Below are 23937 nucleotides of genomic sequence, written 5' to 3' on the forward strand. Positions count from 1 at the left end.
TGATTTGAATAATAGAAATGTATAATGTTCTATATGAATGCCAGGCCAAAGATATGTGTTTTTAGTCTAGATTTAAACTGACAGAGTGTGTCTGCTTCCCGGACAATGTTAGGAAGGCTGTTCCAGAGTGTAGGTGCTAAATAGGAGAAGGATCTACCGCCTGCAGTTGATTTTGATATTCTGGATATTATCAACTGGCCAAAGTTTTGAGATCGCAATAGACGTGAAGGACTATAATGCGTTAAGAGCTCGCTCAAGTACTGGGGGAGCTAAACCATTTAGTGCTTTGTAAGTAGTCAGCAATATATTAAAATTTATACAATGTTTTATAGGCAGCCAATGCAGTGTTGACAGAACCAGGCTAATATGGTCATACTTTCTGGTTCTAGTAAGAACTCGAGCTGCTGCATTTTGGACCAGCTGTAGTTTGTTTATTATGCGTGCAGGGCAACCACCCAGTAGAGCATTACAATAATCTAGCCTTGAGGTCATGAACGCATGAACTAACTGTTCCGCATTTTTCATTGAAAGCATATGTCGTAATGTAGATATATTTTTAAGATGGAAGAATGCGGTTTTACAGATGCTAGAAACGTGGCTTTCAAATGAAAGATTGGTATCAAAGAGCACACCCAGGTTCCTAACCGACGACGAGGACTTGACAGAGCAGCCATCAACTGTTAGACAGTATCCTAGGTTAGTACGTGCATCACTAGAACTGATGTAGTTATTAGGGCTGGGCAAAAAAATCGATTTTTCGATTAATCGTTTTTTAAAATGTGGTCGATTCAAAATCGATTCTCAAACGCCACGAATCGATTTTTTTCCATATTTATTTATCTATTACCCAAAAGCCAGTATTAGTTTTCCTCCACTGTTCATAGGCTTGCAAACTCCATTTTATAGCTAATGCTGTGAGATTTTATGTTTGTTTCATCTTAATTATAAAATAACCTCAACTAGTGCTGCACAATTAATCATATCGCAATCGCGATGTCAAGCCTACGCAATGACGTGAATGTCCTGTGACACACAGAAAGACTCGCGCTGATATCGTGCGTGCGCACAAGACAGCCCAGAATATACAGTTCTCTTTCGTGCTTAAACGAACAATAACACACACAATTATGCCAAAATGTCTTTTTGTCGAGTATCTTCATAACATAAGAGCAGTCTTATGATGAACGTGAATGATGAGGCGCGTGTGAGATCCGCGTCTCTGTTAGCAGCGGTTGGTCTCTTAAAGGGACAGTACACAGTAGCCACTAATTATCTCTGTCGTTAAAGTTAATCAAAGAACAAAGGGAACAGATAAAAATACTCACTGCTCTTGACTAATCCTTATTAAAGTTACAAAAGTTATTTAGTCTATATATACTTTAGAATTAATGCATCGCAGACTGTTTTATAACTTTATTCAATTTCTGTAGGCCTATATGTCCTACCTAGACAGATAAAATATATGCAAGTTTTTTTTTTTTTATGGGTTTATATGAGGATTTTTAACCTGTTTGATCAAGGCATGCGACTGGTCTGACTTGTCCAATTTTCAGCATCAATTTTTCATCTTGCATCAAAATCCTGTCTATTTATTGTATGCATTTGAAATATAGAGTTGGGTTCTGTTTTAATGTACCCAAGTGTACTTAAAATAAATAGAGTTTAATATACAGGTTGGTAGCTCTTAATTTCTTTTTATTAATTAACCACTTCCAAACTTATGTTCACTTTACTTTCTTTTTTTCTTTTTTTTTTTATAAATATAGGATTTGTATTAAATATATAGGCTATTCATTGAGTGGAATCGAAATCGAATTTAGAATCAAAATCGAAAATCGAATCGAGAATCGAAATCGAATCGAATTGAGAGCTTGAGAATCGAAATCGAATCGATTTGTAAAATCTGAATCGATACCCAGCCCTAGTAGTTATGTAGTGTAGAACAGTTCTAGTGTTCACTAGAATTGATTAGTGCTACTTTGGATGGGGCTGCTACAGTATTAAAGCATATAGTCCAGTGAAAATGAGCATGTCTATGATTTTTAAGCACATTTCGAATTTTTGCTCCGTTTGCCAATTTTTTTTTGTTCAATGTGCTGCTTTCTTTTTGGCTGTAGCTCTGTCAGTCTGACTTATTTCCCCATGTCTCCACTGCAGGACATTAACGTTTGCATCATGGAGAACTACCCAGAGTGCTCCAACCCACGCCTTTTTTACATTGTTCCATACTTTTGTGGACAACACCCTCAGTGCAGGTAATTATGACCCATCATTTGGGTATAAACGTTGATGAGTTAGTGTTTTATAATTCATTTACTGTATATAAGCATGTGTATTGCTATATATAATGATTATCGAGTTAAATAGCTGTTTTTTAATCATGCAGATTTTATTACTACTCTGCAATTTCACTCATCGACTAGTTGTTCAAAACCTCCATGATTTTCTTTCTGCTGCAATCTGTGAAACAACAAAAGAGCATATTTTGAAGAATGTTGGTGGTAACCAAACAGTTTCAGTTCCCTATATTGACCTCTGTTGTATCAAAAATACAATGGAAGTCAGTGGGAACCGAAACTATTTGGTTACCAAAAATCTTCAAGGTTTCTTCTTTTTTGTGTTTCGCTGAAGAATGAGCGTCACACGGGTTTCTGTTTTCACAAAGAATCTCTTCAGTTAAGCAAACTGAAATATTTGGATGTTTATCATGTAATTTTTCATTGTCTGCTACAGAGAGCCTGGAGTTTGGGCTTTGGAGAGGGCCAAACAAAACGTTATAGAGAACTTCCTACTTGTTGGGATTCTGGAAGAGCTGGAGGATGTATTGCTCCTGCTGGAGAGACTCCTACCTCACTACTTTAGTGATGTCCTAAGCATCTACAAGAGTCCAAGTATGTTTTATTCAATTGCTTTGAATTGTGTAAGAAATTAAATAAAACATTTAAAAAAATGAATGCTAATGCAAATATGAATAAAAATGAAAGAGCATTTTTAAACCTGGTGAGGTAAGGAGAAAATTAAAAACAGTATTTAAATCTTCTGAGGAGGTTTTGGAAAATTAAACTCATCTTAAAACTGATGTGCTAAATTATTTTGAATCGCATACTGTAGATTTCTCTGTGGCTCATACTTTTGTAAATCTGATTTCTCTGCAGCATTCTGGAAGATGGGAAACCTTACAGGCACAGTGAAGAAGCACATGCCGACTATAGAGGCCTTGCAGGTGCTTTACCAAAGGATGAAGTACGAGTACGACTTTTACAACTTCATTCGTGACCAGTTCCATTTAACCAAGAAGAAGATCGGCCTCAAGTCCGCCTCCCAGAACTCAGCTCATGAACCTGACTTCCTCCGTGAGCTTGCCCTCAGGACCCAAGAACCTTTGGAAGAGGAGGAGGAAGAGGAGGAAGAGGAGGACATGGGGCAAGAGGATGCCAACATCTGGATGGTTCAACCTTGAATATTAGCCATTGAGGTGTTGGCATGGCAGAGATCTCATAAGCTTGATGTCTATGTCCAATCAGGAGGTAGTCGACATTCCCAGGCAAAAATTGGGTGTGTAATAGTGATCCCCGTGTTTTTAACGGGACGGCCCTTCAAGACACTCTCAAGAGGAGCACAGAAGGGTCTGAATAGTTATTTAAGGAACTAACAATTATGACAACGATTTTGTTCATGTTTATGAAATTGAGCAGTTGGTTGTGGTCATTTCCTGGTGAGATGATACACGATTGGAATTACAGGGATGTTGTTGGATTGTCAAAATGGAGGGAAGAACTAATTGTGGTATAGCAGAATGAGATGCTGTGGAAGTTTTTAGGCACCTGGAACCTGGGTGACCTCTGACTCAACCCACACTTTCACACGCAAACACATTCAGACTACGCAATAGAGGCAAGTGAAGATCACAACAAAGTGCCAAACCTGTGAAAAAAATTGAAAAGGATTACTGCACGATATAGTTGTAATCAAAATAAACAACTCAAACCACCAATCAGATCTGATCATCTCATCACTCACTTCCTCTGGTTTTAGAAACCTGCTGCAACTCTGTGCCAGACCTTCAGTGCTAGTCTTTTTGAAAGGTTATTTTTATATTGTACATGTAAGTGGTTGTACAATAAATCAAACACTTTTGAATGTCTGCAAGATGTAAAATGCAGCACACTGTTCATCTAAAATGTTCAATGTGGATGTTAAACATTTTGTTCGCCTTTGACAGAGTGTCATCTGTTGAGTTCAGTCGTTGCATAAAATCGGGCTCCTAAGTCCCATTTGGCACATGATGTGCTAAGCACACCTGAAGTACAGGTAATTCTTCACCCAAAAATTAAAAAGCAGCTATACAATTTTATCCTAGTCTGTATTGCTCAGCAGTGTACAATATATTGTTAAACTACTGGGATATCAAGCAATAACCAGCTAATTACATTTAAACTATGATCAGACGGCTCATAGGAAAACAAGTTTGACAACAGGACAAAAATTTAAACGTGAAAATTTGTGCAAATTTGAGTTTTAAAAAAATTGCATTTTAAACCCATATATTTCTAAATCATTATTATACTGCCCCACAGATCAACACCTGTTCCTAGTGTGTTTTAACTAAAGAATGGTCCACTTATATTCATTACAGGTCAGACTCATGGAGCATTTCTGTTCAACTATATTGATAAAGTGAAATGATTAATACATGACTAAATAGATGCCATAGCTACAAGCTCTCACAGAATTTAACACGTTCCTCTTATACTTGCCAGATAAGTATACACTTGTGTATGCCTACTTGTTTTGTGTTCAATGTGGATTTTATATTGTTTAATTTATTGTGCAGTATTTTTTGCATTCCATGTATGAATCTCAGGAAGAAAAAAAACAGCAGATATATTTTTGTTTTTTGACATCTAACAGCTGGCAAATATTAAAGCATCTGATAGCTAAAGGTTACTTAAGGACTGCTGGAGTGGCTATTGTTTTGAATACCCAAAGTGAATGAAAATGGCTAACATTACAAATTAACTGCACCTTTACTGGGAAAACACTCAAAATAAAAGCATTTTAACAGCATTTGTTGTTTGTAGGACTTCTTCATATGCTGAATGAAAATATTTAATAATCTGTGCATACAAATAATTATTTCTTATTTTATGATGATAAATTGTTTAAATTTGTTCTTTTTTATTAATTTTATTTTTGTATAAGGATTGATTACTATTTATTTAAAACATGGTGTTTTGTTCGTGAACAAATCATCAGACCTAGGCATAAATAAGAACATCGCTGGGTCATTTTCGTGCGATTATTTGCACTCATTTATTTCATTCACTGAAGCATTTGTTTCACTGACTGACAATAGAGCGAGCAAATAGCATTTGAGTGGTCGCTGTGAATATACATTTCATTGGCTGTGTCCCAATTCAAAGGCTGCATCCTTAGAAAGACTCCGACTACAAAGTCCACGCCTTTCGAAGGCCGCGATGGTCGGTTAAATGGGTTGGTCAGGTCTAGCCTATCGAGGACTATTCTTGTCGCCTAGCAACTGTCACAACTGCCGTTAATGAGGGACCGTAACGTTTCTAGACTCTTTTGAAAGTTATATTAAACTGTCTGAAGCAACAACAAAAAAACAGGGTTTACAAACTGTCTTAACATGTTCACCATGGTCCATTTATGTATATAATAAGAGTATAATTGCATATATGTCAACATTTGAACAGCTTTAAAGTTTTTTATTATTCATTTTATTTGTAATCATGTATTTTACATTTGTATCATTATTCATTTGTAAGTTGAAACCCAATACTTGCATTAAAAAATGTAATAGGGTATATGTCGAACGTCGCATTACGAAACCGGAAAACAGAACGCATCGCTTCCGGTTCAGGTCTTTTGTATGTGCTTCTTGCATTTTTTTACTGTTTTACTCAAGATAACTTAAAAGGAGCGAGCAAAGATGATCATAACCAATGTCCCTCGCATGTGAAGATCGATATTTAAAAGTAAAAAAAAAAAAAATCTTCACACTAACGTTTAGATATTTAAATAGAATAAAACGCCAATAACAAAGTGAGATAGGTAGGTTAGCTGATTACCTTAAAATTCCATAGATATCGGCGTCAGTTCATACGGCTGTTAACACTTTCTATGACAAGCGGATGCGATGAGACCAGGTTTCCGGTTTCGTCATGCGACGTTCGACATATACCCTATTCGGCAATGAATTCATGGGGTCTACGGAGAGCCTGGCCACTCCCTATTAAAGGGTTACTTCAGGATTTAGCATTAAGCTTTGTATTAGTAGAAAACCTGTAGTATTTTCGAATTACCGTACACTCAAAAAAATGCTGGGTTGTTTCTGTAAACAAATTGTTGGGTTGATTGTGCTGGGTCAAAAAGTTGGGCTGTTTGGGGTACTGTAAACACATTATTGGGTTGATCATGCTGGGTCAAATGAGTTGTAAGGGGGTCATTCACAAATAAACCGCTGGTTGGGTTATTTTGACCCAGCAACTGGTTACTTTTTTCATTCTTTGCGGAACTTTCTGGATTCTTCACTTCTGACTCGAGGAGCACGCCACTCGGAGCAGGCAGTGTTTTATGGTAAGTTAATATGAATGTTTACCTATATTTTTAATAAGTTGTGGTGGTAGCAGCAAGCTAATTTCACTGTTCAACATACAGTCTTTGATATGGAAGTGTGAGGGGTAACTATTTATTTCTGTGAAACATTAAATAGCCACAGCTAGCCGGTTAGAATTTTTTGACAAAATGCCACGTTAAATCCTTAGTTGAAATTAAACCAGCTATATCAGCAGCCTTTTTGAAATATGCAGTCTAAATTCTAAATTCATCGTGTAATTATCGTAGGCCTATTCATTGTGGACGTTGCGTATTTAAAAGTGAGATAAGCGTTTTGTATGAAATCCATACGCGCACTTTCCTCACAGGGCTCGCACGTAAAATCAGCGGGAAATGAGTCTCTAATGTACGTTAGGCTAGCTAGTGAGTTGTGAGTGAAAAGTCTGCTGGCGTAGTTTTAGAAATACTCGTCAGAAGAAGTGACTGAGGTAAGTTCCAGCACAGTCTGCGTGTGTTTTCTGTAATGTCTCGAACCATCGTTTCTGCCAAAAAAAGGCTTTCAAGAGCTTGATATAGCCTAGTTTTTATGTAGGATATGACTTGCAATCTTTATATACAGCGACTGAGGAAAGGAGAAATAAATGGACAGGCGTTAGTTTTGAGAAGAAAATTATACCCGTTTAGTTGAACGAATGATCGTCAATATTTAAAACTTAAAAAATGCAAACTTACATGATAGCCTACCCGAAGTATTTTATTGTGTGTAACATCTAAACGAGGCGATCATCAGCGCCAGTCAGGAGATTACCGAGCAGCTTTGTGGGTTTGTGAGTTTTAACGTTAAAGACACTATCAACATTACAGTAATATTTTACTTTTAATAAAGTAATGTTTTATTTGAATGCCTTAATGTTGATAATATTTGTCCAAATTACTCTTTTATTACTATTACTATAATTCAGTTTGCAAATACTGAATACACATTTTGTTTGTTTTTCACATTTGGTCATTTAATGTTTGCAATATTTTAATTGCATATTCAATAATAAATTGATACTTCCACAAAAAAAAACTTAACTTGCATGTCAGTTTTATTGCAAAACTCTAAGTGATTGTCTGGGAAGCAGACACACTCTGTCAGTTTAAATCTAAACTAAAACGCATATATTTTACCTGGCATTCATATAGAACATTATACATTTCTATTATTCAAATCAGTTAAATGATTATTAGGCTGCATAGGTCAGCCGGAACCAGGGACACTTTCCTATAACACCTGATGTAGCCTACTCATTATTTAATAAGAAGAATGGCATCTATGCTAATTTTTGTCTTTCTGTTCATTCTAAAGTTTACTGAAGTCAGCCGGATCCAGGCCATATCCAGATCAGAAGGTGGACCTGCGCCTGGACCCATCCATTATGCATCCCTGAAGGGCCTGCCTCATCAGCCCTGTGAAGGCCTCATCGACACGACTAATCCTCAACAAACTCGTCTCCATACCGGTGTGATGACTCCGACTTCCAACCAGATGGAACTGGATAAATATTCTGAATTTTCTTATTCAATCTGACCTCTGACCTGTAATGCTGCCTGAATCATAATCATACACTGTTCGCTCGATGGCCAGAGGAGAACTGAACGACTGAGCCTGGTTTCTCCCAAGGTTTTTTTCTCCATTCTGTCTCCTGATGGAGTTTTGGTTCCTTGCCACTGTTGCCTTGGCTTTTGGCTTGCTTAGTTGGGGACATTTAATATTCAACAATATTATTGATTTGCCTTAAGGTGGACAATGACGCAATTTTTCATCTAGAAACAAACTTTGTTGTATTATTTTCATGTTACAGTATTACTGTGAAGCTGCTTTGATACAATCTGTATTGTAAAAAGTGCTATATAATTAAAGATGACTCTACTTGACTTGTGTAATCAACAGGTGAGGACCAACATGGTTGAATATTTACAAAATGAGATGACTGGTGAATTGCTGCACATTCTGTGCCTCAGAGATGAAATGAGGGGGACATGTCAGACCTTTGACATTGATTAACATTTGTATTCAATAACGAAAAGTATTAAAGAAATGTATAAAATTTAAAAAAAATTAAATGAGATTGAAATCACATATACTGTGGCCTCTCTGGTTTATTGTATTACAGAGATAATAATTATTTTACATTCGTAATATAACAAATATTTGTTACTAATTTTATTAAGGCAATGAGACAAGAAATAACCCAGCACATGAGTAAGACTTAACCCAGCAAGAGGGTTAATTTCACCCACTGGTTGAGTCAAATGAATGACCCAGAAATATGGGTTAAATGGTAAAACCCAGCACTTGGGTCAAACCAACCCAGCGCGTGTTCTGTCCAATAGTGACCCAGCGGTGTGGTTAAGGTTGGGTTATTTTTTAACCCAGCAGTTTTTAGAGTGTACTTTCCACCCTCATATCCCCCTGAGAGGAGAGATTTATGTATTTTTTGTCTGGAAAAAATCCTCCGATGACGCAAAAATCGTCATTTTGCGTCATCGGAGGATTTTCTGGCCAGAGGCTAAAGACTACAGCCAGTAGATGGCGTTGTTCCGCATGTTTTCAGCCCGCCCATAGGAGGTGGGATCTCACTCACAGAATGTACACAGTGTCAGCCGTCTTTCTTTGGAAGCTAAGCTTGCAGGCTCTTGTTCTGTGGAGAAAGCTGAATAGTAGGAGAAAGCTGAGTAAGTAGGGAAAACCATCCTCCTTTTCCCGGACTTCCCGGTCCGGCGGGCGAGATCGTTCAAAATGTCCGGGATTCGGCTTTTGCTTTCTGCAGTCGCCATTCATTGTTTACATGCAGCTCACCTTTTGTTTCAATCTAACTGAATTCATTCCGATTGGTGAATCTGAATGTAGTGTTTACATGAACGCTAAACAAGTGATCGTTTGATGTGCGTTTTACCCTTGCTAAGAAAATTCCCGCTCCTCCGTGAGAGATGCGAGACCCGGCGCGTCACAGTAATGACACAACCGGCCTCGCGCCGTTCTCCCGCGGCCGTCAGCCTCGTCCTGCTCGCCACAGTAAACATGATGAATGGCGACTGTAGAACGCAAAAGCCGAATCCCGGACATTTTGGGCGATCTCTAGAGATCCCTGGCAAACTCATCACGTAGGCTAAGCCTTGTTGTTTTCAACTGCGCACTCTTACCGGTAGGCGTGGCCTCCTAAGGCAGCGAAGCAAGTGCATTCTGGGAGTTGTTGTCTTTCATCCACATAAGCCAAAAATACATTTTCTGGCTTTTCTCAGTCTAGAAAGCTCCAAATTCAAAAATTTCTTCACATTTCTTCTACTTAAATGACCTATTTTAAATACACATTCATCTTCCCAGAGGTGAAGTATCCCTTTAAGTCCTATTGTACCGAATTTTGGTTGTAGTTCCACCAGAGTTCCACTGGGGGCGATCGCCCATGAGTGCAAAATGAATGGGAGTCTATGGGGCTAGACGGCTAAATTTGTCTCTTTCACCCGATTGCCGTTGAGAAATCTCAGATTTGATTGTAGGTTTTGCAAGTTCAACATGGGTTATAGGTCGAAAGTTGAATGAACGAGTACTTATGTCCTTTCGATTTCTTACAGGTTGAGTTGTTGTTGCCCATAACACGCTAGCATTCTGCTAATGAACGCTGACTGGTCAGTGAAGGACTGATTACGACCAGAGATACCGCTTAATGGTATCGTGTGTGTGTTTTCGGCATGGTCTTTTAAAACAACAAAACAAAAACTCGTCTAGCACGTGTATTTACCTGTGTCAGCTGTGTTGTCGATGCCTCGAGAGAAAAGAAAGTGCAGAGCGCGAAAGCACCAAAGTGAGACTAAGGGATTGCCGTAAAGCAGTATCTCTGGTCGTACGATGCGTATGACGTCACTGACACTTTAAAATACTTTTTAAAGCAAATACTCTAAAAAAATCTAACACCCAGTAATGTGTAATTTCTTTGTATCTCCTTTCGAATACAACATTCAAATTACTAGACAAAAAATTATATCCTGAGAAAAGTGGATTTTGAGGGGTATAGCGCCATAGACCTCCATTCATTCTGCACTCGTCCTGTGAGCGCCCTCATATGGAACCAGAGTGGAACTGCAGCCAGTTCAGAAGCCGGAAGTTTACTGAGAGTGGAACTTCTCCCCTTATGAGACATTGTCTGGGTTGGCTAAGCCGGGTAGGATCCACCTGTTGTATCCCATGGGAATACAACAGGAAATGAGAAAACGGCCGCATTTGAATGAGCCTTCGTCGCACAGTGACGCACCACCTACTGGCGTAACGAAGCATAGACGTAAACGAACCTTTTTGTTGAACTGATTTAAAAGTATCGAGTCACTCAATTAATCAAAATCTTGTCCTGTGGGTTGAGAGTGTGGCATGTTATACTTTGTCTAAAACTATTTTAAACCACATTTTTATAATTCAAATATTTGTCATTTTTATAGCCTACTTGCAAGTCTTTTTTTTTTTATTTGAAAAGAACCTTGAATCTTAATGAAATTGAAGTTCATGGATGTTTGTCATGAACAATCTTTTTTATTTTGTCTGTCAACTGTATGTAAAAGATAAGCAAGTGCTCTGATAAGTTTGAGACACTGTTTGCATGAATGTACCATAGTAGGCCAAGGTGTATTTCCCCAAGTTCAACAGAAGTGGGAGTCCTTGCTTCAGGAAACCCTCAGCAGCTTTATTGTTTTTGATAGGGGTTTGCTGTGAGCACTTGATAAAGCATCTTAATAATAGTTATGGTTTAGCTGCATGAGCATTACCATGGCATTTTTACTATCAGACATGTATTCCAAAGGATACTTCATTTTAAACAGAAGGATTTTACTGTAAAGATTTAGCTGTTGTAGTTTCTGTTATATTCAGTCATTACAGTACCTTGTTTCTAACGTACTAACACTTAATTTGTTAAGTGTTAGTCCCAGTGTGTGTTTAATGTACCTTTTTTTGATCTCTGTATGGTTTGTTTTGAAATAGGCATCAGTGCGGGTACGTGTGTTCGTGATTAGTTTGGTTTCATAGCAGGGTCAAAGTGCATTGTCCAGCTGGCCCTGTCCACAAAGGATCATTTCTGTTTGTGTTTGTAGGCCAGCACTGATATCCCAAACCTCACATAAACAATCGGGGTACAATGTGAACCCCCGGCGGTTTTTGAAGATGATTTAAAACGTAAAAAATAAAAAAACATTCAGAAGCTGTCGAATGAGTAAAAGCCCATGTCTTATAAAGGCACCCCTGTAAAAAGACTTATACAGTGAGCAGAAGGTGGAAATGCAGAAAGTCTGCACCACAATTAATGCGTGGGTGAATTTGTTGTGTAGGATGTGTAAAGTAGGAGGCCCACTTGGAATGTTAAATCGCAATGGAGATTATTTTGTGAAAATATTTTTGTGCTGACAGTAGTCGTCCAATATACACAAAACAAAAAGGTGCTAATGCGAATGTCCAAAAGAGGCCATAAATAAATGAACACACAAAAGTTCCTTTGTATAAATTCAGAACCTCTGATTGAACAATTCACTGTTATGTGATTTATTTGTTTTTTTATAAGAGCTGGCTGTACACAATTTGTCCTGGGCCTCCTCCCCTCTGCCACAGCCAATCAGAGACGCTTGCCTTATGCAGACTAACCTGGAAAATATTTCCCACCTTTTCCATGAGTACATTCACTTTGTGCTGTTCTCTGGAAATGACAGGCCATTTAGTATGTACTTAAATCGCCAATATAATAATTTTAATGAAACCAAAATAAAATGATTATTTTAGACACAATATCTTATTTATTAATGTGACATTCTTTAGACAAATGTGTTGCTATAACAACTGCACATGACTAGTAAGAATCTACTATCCCTGCTTTTTTGGTCCAAAAACACACAAAAGATTCAAGAGCTCAAGGAAAATTTTATAAAGTCTATGGAGTCTTTGAAGAGAAAAAGATAGCTGTATTACAAATAATCAAATCCTTAAGTCAAGACTTTACAAAAAATATTTTAGCACATAATACTAATAAATATTTACTTAAAGGGTTAGTTCACCCAAAAATTTAAATTATCCCATAATTGTAAAGAAATCTTGAGTTATATTAAAAAAATATCCTGGCTCTTCCCAGCTTTATAATGGGAGTGAATAGAGGTTTTGAAGCTTCAAAAAGCACATCCATCCATCATAATCCATATGGCTCCAGTGGGTTAATAAAGGCCTTCTGAAGCGAAGCGATGCATTTTTGTAAAAAATTTAATAAAAAAATCCATATTTATAACTTTATAAACTAAAATCACTGGATTCCGGTGACGGCCATGCGATTCTAGTTCTGGTAGAAGAGTGATCATTTTTGGGTGAACCCTTTAATATTACTAATAAACTCTTCTAAACAATACATTCCTCATGTCAAGCAAAGTGAGGGATAACAGGACAGGAAGAGTAAACATAAACATAAAGTTCTGAAGTATTATAAAGTACAGTCACAGTTTACTATGAACAATACTGATAGATTTGAAGCTAAACCCTGAGATGCAATTGTGTAAAAAACGGCTTCATACAAAACAAGGTCTATCTTTCAATTCAACATGCATAGAAACTCATCACACCATTAACTGATAATGAACAAGCGTTTTCCTTGTCCACTACAGCTGAGTTTTGCTAATACAGTCAATAAACAGATGGAGTTTAAGATCCATAACTCATTAGTGCATTGAAATGTTCATCATTTAACTATGTTCACATTTGTAGAGTCAAAACTAAATTTCCATTTCTTAAATTCAAACCATTTAGGAAATGCAAATAGATGTTTTAGAAAGGTGCAGCCACATTTACTTTTAGGTGATTAAGTGAAATCCAATCATTTCAATAGGAATCCACAAGAATTTCGCTACGGGTTCAAGTTGATCATGGATTCTTGGCTTGTGTAAGCTGTGCTTCATACATCACTACATAGACAGTGGAAAAATCTGCTACAATTTCACTAATGTGACAGCACCTTAAGCGTCTGTGCGTAAGTGGTTTGGACTGAAATGCAAAAATGTAATACTTAGCAGTTTAGATAAATGAGGTCCGAGCTCTTACTTCGGTAAAATTAAGATAATACTTAATTACAAAACATTCACAATCAAATATACCACCAATATTTTCAGTAATTATCCAAACTCATTCACACACAACACAGCCTCATCTACCCACAAATGCCTACAAAAAATAAAAAATTGTAGCACACGTCAAAAAATATTTGATGTCTTATTCATATTGGAGTATGTTGTCAGTCAGTAAAGGCACTTTCAGGAATCCTGTGTGAAAATGGATTTATGCTTTCATATTTGGTTCATCTCTAGTGCATCCACTGGAGGATTCTTTGTTTTGGGCTTGGAGCCCAGAGCTTCAGCTTCTTTCAAAGTCGAGGTGAGGGGCTGTCCTAGAGTCTCTGGAAGAAACATGGTCAGGATCCCGATGATGAAAGCCAGAATTCCCACAATGAGCTACAGAATCAGAGAGAGAGCAGAAGTTACTGCAGCACTGCTCACTCCAGAAAATGTACGTTCATGTTGTATCATGCTTCAGTTCTAGAGTCTTACACAACTGACCACAAGAAGGTTTTTGATTGCGGTTACATACCTGAGGCAGATAGATCCAGATGTCAGCGAGGTAAACGCAGAAAGGAGCCACTACACTTCCCACCCGACACATCATGCTACCACTGCCTACAGCCAGAGACCTGCCGGACCAGTGTCTGTTATTAAATATAGTGTCTATACAAATAATCACTGGAAAGCATGTTGCAATCATCCTACTGTGCAGTGAACTTCAGAAACTGATGAAATATATTGTTACTAGATTTATATTGGAACATTATAAATATTGTTATTGAAAATTAGCGATACTGGATAAAAGTGAAACGAACTACATCAGAGAGATTGAACTGTTGGTGCAGTTTAATCAAGTCCAATTATGATATTGTAATGCATCAGAGTGTTTTATGCTACAGTAACATATCTATTGCAGACAGTGTGTGTCGTGAGGTAGTTAGTGATAGGCAGCCTAAAGGCTGGAATACACAGTTTCTTTGCAGTCTGGGCAAGTCAACGCTAGTCGCTGAAAGTCAGAGCCAGTCTGCAGATTTTGGGCAGTTAAAAAAAAAAAAAAATTATGTATGATGTGAACAGACACTTTTTTTTTTTTATGTTTTGAGCTGATTTTAGAACACATTGATTTAATTTGTCATTGCTTTGTCAAATGCATGTTTTTGTGTGAGTTTGTTGTGTCCTAAAAAAGTCTGGTTGTTCAGTGCAGAGTTTCTCGCTAACAAGTTTATGATCTGTTCAGATTTTAAAAGTCATGCAGTGTATTCTAGTCATTAGTGTGGACAATCTAGACTTTTAGCGTATTAATACAACAAATACCTGATAGTTGTGGGGTAAAGCTCACAGGTGTACAAGTAAATCAGGCCGAATGCAATGGCAATGGCGAATTTCCCTGTCATACTTAGGACTATAGCCAACACCTCGATATCCTGAAACAAAGAGAGAGAAACACAGTGAAATTATATTTATCAGCAACAATGTTTTATTCATCAGCTGTTGAAAGTGGTTGCCAGTAGCAGGTCATAGGGCTCACGAAATCTAAACGTCCCCAAGACACATCCCCTCTCAGAAGCAGGCAGCTGCCATATGTATAAACAGCCACTTAGATGACAGGTCTATTTATACATTTTTGGAGCAACGGTGGCTGTACTCACGCCACACTGGGCCATTTCAGTGTGTCAGCAGTGCAGCTATTAGTTATGAGGGATGACGTGATCCTGATGGAATATCATCCCACTAACGCATTCTTCATAGTGCTTTCAGTGACCAGTTTGGAGACTGACTGAGAAATGCACTCCATGTTTTACTTGCATCCTTTCATTTCTATCATTCATATTGCTCCATTTGTGTGACCTGAATTTTTCATCAATACATAATATATGAATGGGTGCTGCTGTATGTTGATATTCAGACTGACAGCACGATTGTGATTCTTACAGTTCAGTGAACAATAAGGTAATATTAACATAATATTGCCAGTTACTTAATCTATTTTTGGCTTAGCCAACAAAAATTATATCATATGAAGTAGTATCAGAATTCATTTTTGGTAAAAAAAAACAAAAAAAAAACGATTCAATACTTCACTCCTCTTGTTGCGTTCTAAATAAATCAGTGACTGTATCTGAATATGCAACGCATTCTCATCCTAGGGCATCATATACTGGCGCTTTTGAAATTTCGTCTACATCGAACGCACATGGCACCCTTTAGCGTCAATATGACACGCACAGAGCTTTGTTCGGTTATGGGTAGGTTTAGGTCTGGGGTAGGGTTAGGGTTAGACCACTAGGAGGCGCCTTCTGGCCCATATCTATCTGCGTCTCATATTGACGCTAAAGGGTGTCATGTGCGTTCGATGTAGACGAAATGTAAAAAGCGCATACTTCCTTACTATAGTAAGGTGACATGAGTAGCATTTCTAAATTCACAATATTCATAACAGTTGGCGAAAAGTACCTGGATATCCTACTTTTCTCAATGGACACTTTACTATCCCATGAGTCCATAAAAGGTAGTGAAGCTGGTAGCAAATTTTCATACTACACACATTCATTAGAACATACTTTTTTAATAATTGTGAAGTAACTACTTAAAAACAATTACCAACTCAAGTTAAGAGTAGGCGATAATCGGACATACTGTAGCCAGTGTTTGGAACGAATCGGTTAAATGATGACTCTCTCATAAAGTGTACTGTAACTTTCCGCCACCTACTGGTGGATTAATGTAAGCTAAAAAGAGTCGCTGATATGTATACTAATAGTGCAACGTTTTGTGAATAAGCTAATCTTTTTAGACACTATTGTTATAAATTGCAACGTTTAACAACCATGAGGGTTAATAGCAGTAAAATGTCTTGATTCTGATTCAGTTATGTGTGAGCATGGCATTTACTGAAGTAGCAACTGAAACATTTTTACTTTTTTAACCGTTCATCCAACAGCATTGCTAAACTGACATACAAGGCATGTGCATACATGTATTACTCTCGAGAAGCCGAGAAGTCTATCTTACACCTGCAGATCTATAATTCAAGCCACTTATTTTAAGTTAAACTGAAGTTTGGCACTGACCAGAAGGGTAAAGTTGTCCAGTTGACACTTGAAACCAACTACAGCACAGAGAGAGGAAAACATACTGACATGTTAAAATTAATAAATCACATGCACAGATGGTTAAACGCAGGTCTTGTGACACCAGCGATAAAACAATATGGATATCTGCATTGAAGCAATCTGTAGCATGCAGCTTGTTATTAATTATTAAAATCAAGCAAGACAAGTTTGACATGCACAATAAGGTTTTGGGCTTGTTATGACCTGCACCACTGTGGATGCTCTTACCAATCACAAAAACAAGGAATAACAAAATCCTACTTGGGAGTTTCATGAGGTTCAACTGTCATATCACAAGTGAATGCGTCTAGGGACCAGACAGTAGAAATTAAAATGAGGAAAAAAGAAGAACTGGGGTATCATCGACAAAAACGTTTGCGCTTCATTCACATCTTCTAAATAGAATATATGGTGCTTAAAACCTTGTTGCTAGACCAATAAAGCTGGCAGTAATTCGTTGCAATAATTACACGGTCACTTTCTTTGGTTAATGAAGTGGGATGTGTATGCTGTGACCAATTGTTTCACAAACACACTCACGTGTCTTCAGCACACGAAAGAGTCAAAAATATAATAATTACAGACATGCAACCTATCACAATAAAAAAAAATACAGTTGTCAGCTGAATCAACAGAGGAGCTGTTACATGTACTGAGAGTAAATATATATAATGTCTCTTGTGCTTGGGTAGAAATCAAAACTTGATTCATATGGATTGGATCATATGCAGTGAATGCATTACTGCTGTTTAAAGCACTATAGGGAAGAAGAGTGAAAGAAATTGAGAAAGCAGGTGGAAAAAGGTTAATTACAAACAAAAAAAAAAGACTGATGCGCAGCTGCCCCAGTTACCATGCGAAAAGCAAACACACACACATGTCCTCTCTTGCCAGGGTTAATCATTCATTTTAATAATCACTCAGTTTCTCCAATATGATGATGATGCAACTTGTTGCATATTGGTTCTAGATCTATCAAAACAACTTAAAATCACGAGTTATGGTCAGCTGTCAAGTTGATTTAGCCAGATTGATATTTTCCACAATTTTTAGAAATTTGAATGACTCATTTTAAAATTTTGTGGCCCTGCTATGAAAAGTAAATACATAGCCTAGAAAAGAGAGAATATATAACTATTTCACTCTCTCTCTCTCTCTCACACACACACACACATACTTTACTCTAAATACATTTCATGCTTCCTTTCATTTATCAAACTACCTGTTTCCCAATAGCAAATGTATTTAACAGTTTATCAAAACCTAAACTAACATATGTAAATGTCAGCATGAAATGAATCTATTTTCTAAGTGCACGTTATTGATCTCATTGTAACATAATTTGGTAACGCTTTATTTTACAGTGTCCCTGTTACACATTTTACATGTAGTTACTATAGTAATTACAGTCAATTATGCATATTTACATGCAACCAAACCTTCACCCTAACCCTAATTATATAGTAAGTACATGTAGTTAATTACTATTACTTAGTACTTAATTGTATAATTACACTGTAACAAAGATTCATCTGTGCGTATGTTTCTTTTTTTTATGTCGAATCAAAATCTCATTACTGAATATTCCAGTGAAAACGACAGGCTTCTCTCTGGTGACTCAGGACTTCTCCAATCATTTAGTCCGCTCAAACCTGCACATGCAAGCTTGCATTCATCTGCCTCTCTCACATCTCAAAATCCAATCAACAACATAGAACCAATATACATAGAATCTGTTACACTTAGCTGTACTGTATGTCACAATACAGAAGGTAAGGTTTGTTGCTACTTCCATTTCATTGTGAATTTAACAGTGTACTACTATATCACAGTGTGCATATATCACATGGATGCTCTCACACACACACACACACACACACACACACACACACACACACACACACACACACACACACACACACACGTGATCTCATACCTGGGGCACCACAATAATGAGCATGCAGGCTACTCCACCGAGCAGCAGGGCCGGGGCACATGTCTTCTTCCTGCCGACCCGATCCATTGCAAAGCAGCCGATCAAGTATGACGGAATCTCAACAGCACCTACAGTAGAAACAGTCAAATAAAGGATAGTTAAGTGCTGTTCACTTCAGTACTACTGCATGTAACTCAGTGGAAATGCTCAACATCCAGCAATGCAATACATAAGGCATCATGCTAGTAGATGTGTTTGCATGTTTTTGTATCTCTTATACTATTTTTCATTTAAACTTATTTTTGGCTTTAAAGAATAGCTCACCCAAAAAGTACAAAATTTTAATTTTACAATTACTGCTTTCAAGTTAAGGACAAGTGCACAAAGCAGTCTTATGATCCTTTTATGGTGCTTTTCCGACAAGCTTAAAAGCTACACTCATTGTCAACCAACAGTTTATTATCTTACATTCCATGGAAAAATTATGTGATTGAGGTTTGGAATGACATAAGGGTGAATAAACGATGATTCTGATCTGAAAACAAACAAACCACGAGTTATTCCATTTAAAGCATCCAAACCTTCTTGAGAACAAATGCTAGCACATACAAACATAAACACACATCAGTCCATTACCAGCCAGGAAGAGGTTGATATACTGGTTTCCTCCCAGGTTGACAGATCCCAGGCTGAAAACATAGTATCCCAAGCTTCCGATGAACCAGATAGCCCAGCAGGTGGCGCTGCGACCAGCCATTTTCAAGCTTCCAAACATATCCAGGATGCTTAGCCTCTTCTCGACTTCCATTGCGATCCCGCCTGATTGCTTATTATCCTTTAACAGCGCTCCATCACGTTCATAAGTTAGCTCTGACACCTAAGATGAGTGATACATGCAAATAAACACAAGCTGTTAACAATACCACTTTCTCTCATATCCGTTACCTTCCACAACTGTTCTAATCTTTCAATCAAGCACCTAAAATATCTCATTCTAAAGTTTACAGTATCTCAGCATTATGATCCTAGTTTTGGTCTAGGTTAGTCATTTCTAAATGTAAATAATGTGATAAAATGTGTTAGGTTTGCCCCTATCCGCGCAAATGCTGGCAACAATGACAGCAATTGCTTTGTGATATTTATTTTTCTTTGAGTTTTAAAATGCTTCTTTTGAAACTTCATTTCAATTCATGCAACCTCTTTATTTTTGCAAGTCACTTTTCTTTCAATTTTCCTTATTTTAACGTGGAGTCAGTGCGTGATAATGTGGGGTAATGCTGTTTAACATCAAAGTATATTCTGGTATATTCTGAAAAATTTGACCAGATGTCTGGGTATAATTCATGGCAGGAACGGAATTCCAAGTGTTGTCAGAGTGAGTCTACCTTAAGGGTGGGTGGCAGGCCATTGAAGTAGGCCATAGTGTCCAGCAGCTCCTGGGCTTCTTTGTACCGCCCCTTAGCCATTAGGTAGAAGGGTGTTTCTGGAAACTTCCAGCAGTAGAGCAAGAATGGAGAGGTACTGAGAGTAAGGATGATCTGGTAGATCCACCAGACACGAACAAGATACCCTACCAGAGCCACTACCATGATGCCCACAGCAAAGGCAGCGTGCACATGCATAGAGGTCCATGTGCGCACCTTATTCCCTGTAAACTCTGTCACATACACAAAGACTACAACCAGATACCCGCTCGACACCTGCCAACACACAGAGAGACAGGGAGTTGGGTTAAGGGTGCTTCTGGCACTTCTAATCAGACACAGCTAATCAATCATTCTAAATAAATACCCTGATATCTTTATCAAAACATCAGAGACCAGGAGATGTTTTAAAGCAGTTGAAACGTTTATAATTGATTTACTTCTGCTTTGAGCAGCCGGGTAATCAAGAGGCTGATGCTTTTTTTAACATGGCTGAAGTTGTTGTTTGTTCTTAACTACAATTTAAATGAAATAAGGAAAAAATTTATAAAGTGTTCATTTAATGAAAATAGAATGACTTTTCGAGTCAGTTTTCACAATATTTTTTATTCTTTCAGCCATTTATGTCTGGAGCTTCTCAGCTGTGATGAGCATGAATGTGCATGCATGAATGTAAGTATTATGAACATGGACCAGTCAATTTACCATGGCAAGAAGGAAACGCATCACCACAAAAAGGTAGTAGTTTCCTGTGAAGGCCACAGTCACCCCAAAAATAAACTGGCACAAGCTGGTAGCCATCAGAATGGGCCGTCTACCAATTCTGGAAAATGGGAAAGCAAAAGTGTTTATATTAAACATGATTTTCATTATCTACAGAAAACTTTAGGAAGCTTCAGACAACAAAATAGCTTTATATCCAAACACCTGGTATGAAAGAGATTGGTTGTACTATTGTCAGCTGCAAGTTAATGTAAGTAAGATTCACTCTTCACAATTTGATATTTATGTGTGAACAGCCGTTTAAAGATAAACAGGCCGACTGCAATATCAAGGCAAACCAATGGGTTGTTTTGCATGCAAATCTCTCACTTATGTACACCACAATTACTTCACCTTTGACCATTCCACATTTGTTTCCATTCCTATGCATTCGTTTAATCGTTCCTAGAGCAAAACAGTTCCTAGAGCTACTACTTTTGTGTAACCTTGACCAATCTGTAAAATGAACATGATCAAATATACAGTGGTATCCAGTATGGAAATCGACTTTCATTCCCTGTTTCTGTAAGGTGAACCGGTGCTATCCTGTCTCTATGCAGTCATGCTGTGTCTGCATATCTCACATCCTGTACTGCTCTCTGTGCTCTTAGTTTTCTTACTGCAGAAGCAAATATTTGCCAATTGTAAACCATGCTGCAATATTAAATGTTCAAGTTTAATGTAGTACCGTAGCATGTTCAACCTTCTCTCTTTTTCTGTCCTAAATAACAGATCAGTCCTGTTTGTGCTGCTGGCCATGCTGTGTTCTTGCAAACACATCTCAAGTCTTATGGTAATTTTTATGCACTGCCCTGATGAAGGTAACTGTATTGCACTGTAATAATTTGTCTCATTAGCTTATCTGTAATTTTTGTCCCTCCATTGCTCTGAATGCATTTGACTATGTGCAGTTTTGGCATTTTTTGAAAATGTCCTCACAAATATAGTGAAAATTGTCAAAACTCTACTCGTGAGGACATTTGAATTGAAATGGTCTTTGCTATTTGAAATACTCATACATATGCCAAATCATGCTTTGTTTGATCTAATAATGTAAGCAGGTTAGGTTTAGGGGTGGTGTGTATTAAATATAATTATGTTAATATGAGAACCACTGTGTCTGTGAGAGGTCCTTACTAATATTGAGTGTGTGTTTGTAAGTGTGTGTGTGAGTAAGATGCAATAGACAATTTACCTGTCTGCGACATCCCCAAACACCAAAGCTCCAACCAAAACTCCCAGCATAAACGTTGGCTGTGAAAGCTTCGCCAGCCATTCCTTCTCACACACCAGGTCCCAGTCTGTTACGATGCTCTGCTCAACCTCGGTGTGATCATAGACAAAGCCACCACATGACTCCACAGTCTTGTTCCCAAAAAACTCATATTGAAAATTGATGGCATCAAGCCGCAGCGCTTTTAAACAAGGACTAAGTTCCCACTGGTCTCCTCTAGCTGTCCGTACAACCACTGGCCCATCACCTGGCTTGTAGTGAGTCCAGATATCTGCCAGAGAGGTTGATGAGTGATTTCTATATAGAATGTCTGTGATATTTGGAGTGTCACAAAGAAATTTAGGCGTTTCAACTAAGAAAACCGAGGCCAGGTAATGTATTCCACAGGAGATGGCCTGGAAAATAGCAGCAAAGTAGAGACATGCCTGAAACCTGAAGGGAAAGTAAAAGGATAAATTGGAAGTCGTGCAAGAGTGACAAGACAAGGTGCACTGCACACATCATTGATTATCAATAATGCATCAGATATTCAATAAACAATAGTAATTTTAAGGACAACACTGCCAGCTTGTGCAAATACTAACATGCAGGCAATACCAATCTGTTTACAATGATATTTGACACAATGCAGTGGCTGTTAAATTAACAATAAAAAATGCTGCTCTGGTTGACAGTTATGATATCCTGTTTAACATGCAGTTTAACAATATCTCTTCATTAATGTACTTATTACCTTATTAATTATAGGCTTTTTTCTTTCTTTCTTTTTTTCTTTTTACAATAGCCAATTTTAAAACTTATGTAGCCTACTGACTTTTATAGGCTAAAATCCCTACAGTTTCTCCTAAAGTAAATGTAAATAATTTAAAATAAGTATCTACATTATAATTCTAAGCAAACTTTTAATTTATAATTGTAAACATTATTTACAGAATTGGGTTTTCGTGTACGTCTTCAACAGCGCACGCGAGCATTTACGCGATTATATTAAAGGGCAACAAAATTAAAATCCCACATCATTCATATGATATAACTGTGATTTGGTGTGAATATTAACAGATATGTGTCCATACCCATAAAAGACTTATCAATGTAGCGTTCGGGAACAAATGGCTACCTTTTAAAGTGTCCAAGTTCGTCGAATAGTCGCTCCACGCCGGTGGTCATTTTCAGCTTGTGCAGCTTGATCCTCAAGTGTGTGAAAGGCTCTTCTGACTCTTTTCAATTTGTACATGTTATATCCTTAGTAGTAGGAGGAGGGGCGGTTTCAGTGGGGAACTTTCCACTCCAAGGCAAACAACGATCAAAACAAAAAGTTTCGCGTAACATTTGGTAATGTGACACCCCGAAGAGTGAAGAATAGCCATTAGTGCCCATAACTGCTGACATTAGATCATATTGCTTCGTTTGCTTCAAGTGTGTCTGTGTTGTTTTTACTTCCATCGTACGTATAACTCTTGTCAGGTTATGCAGAGTTTAAATAGTCGACAAGGTACTTTGTGGTGCCCCTGGAAATATCCTTGTGACGTGAGATGGGTATTAATAAATCATTTAAGCTTAGTAGAAGCCTAACACATGCCAAGCGAAATCTGTTGTGAACATGCCCACTCAATTTGTCAGCAGCTGCATATTGTCCACTAGTTTAAGTGTGTGCGTGTGAGTGTGTGTGCGCGCTTTAGGCTATTTTAATTTATTTATTTTATCCTCCAAAGACAAGAGTTACGTTAATCAAATAGACCATTACTCTAGCTAATGTTAATTCAATCAACGAGT

General features: G+C 37.7%; 2 protein-coding genes across 3 annotated transcripts in view; one reads left to right on the forward strand and one right to left on the reverse strand.

Moving 5' to 3' along the window:
* Positions 1 to 5066, forward strand: part of usta (uronyl 2-sulfotransferase a) — a 71246-nt gene extending 66180 nt beyond the window's left edge. For both annotated transcript variants that reach the window (XM_079887198.1, XM_079887197.1), the window contains exons 6-8: positions 2158 to 2255; positions 2734 to 2891; positions 3156 to 5066. In XM_079887198.1, the coding sequence (XP_079743324.1) occupies positions 2158 to 2255; positions 2734 to 2891; positions 3156 to 3460 (561 nt within the window). In that variant the 3' untranslated portion in view covers positions 3461 to 5066. The remainder of the gene's footprint in view (positions 1 to 2157; positions 2256 to 2733; positions 2892 to 3155) is intronic.
* Positions 5067 to 12128: 7062 nt separating this feature from the next.
* slc22a16 (solute carrier family 22 member 16) lies at positions 12129 to 23683 on the reverse strand. The gene is made up of 9 exons (XM_079888501.1): positions 23282 to 23683; positions 22126 to 22596; positions 20874 to 20991; positions 20130 to 20444; positions 19381 to 19621; positions 18745 to 18872; positions 15010 to 15119; positions 14225 to 14324; positions 12129 to 14088 (listed from the first exon to the last, which is right to left on the reverse strand). Exons 1-9 carry the CDS (start codon positions 23329 to 23331, stop codon positions 13924 to 13926), a joined length of 1698 nt encoding a protein of 565 aa, XP_079744627.1. The 5' UTR covers positions 23332 to 23683; the 3' UTR covers positions 12129 to 13923.
* Between the last annotated feature and the right edge of the window lie 254 nt (positions 23684 to 23937).

The sequence above is a fragment of the Squalius cephalus genome (assembly GCF_949319135.1).
Source record: "Squalius cephalus genome assembly, chromosome: 12".
In the NCBI taxonomy this organism is placed as follows: Eukaryota; Metazoa; Chordata; class Actinopteri; order Cypriniformes; family Leuciscidae; genus Squalius; species Squalius cephalus.

Bases quoted from the DNA above. Each gene is read 5' to 3' on its own strand.
- slc22a16 (XM_079888501.1), bottom strand. From the start codon at position 23,331: ATGACCACCGGCGTGGAGCGACTATTCGACGAACTTGGACACTTTAAA. The intron at 20,445-20,873 runs GTAAATTGACTG...GTGTGTTGGCAG, and splicing joins TGCGTTTCCTTCTTGCCATG to GTGTCGAGCGGGTATCTGGT. The intron at 15,120-18,744 runs GTATGAGATCAC...TCTTTGTTTCAG, and splicing joins TCATTATTGTGGTGCCCCAG to GATATCGAGGTGTTGGCTAT.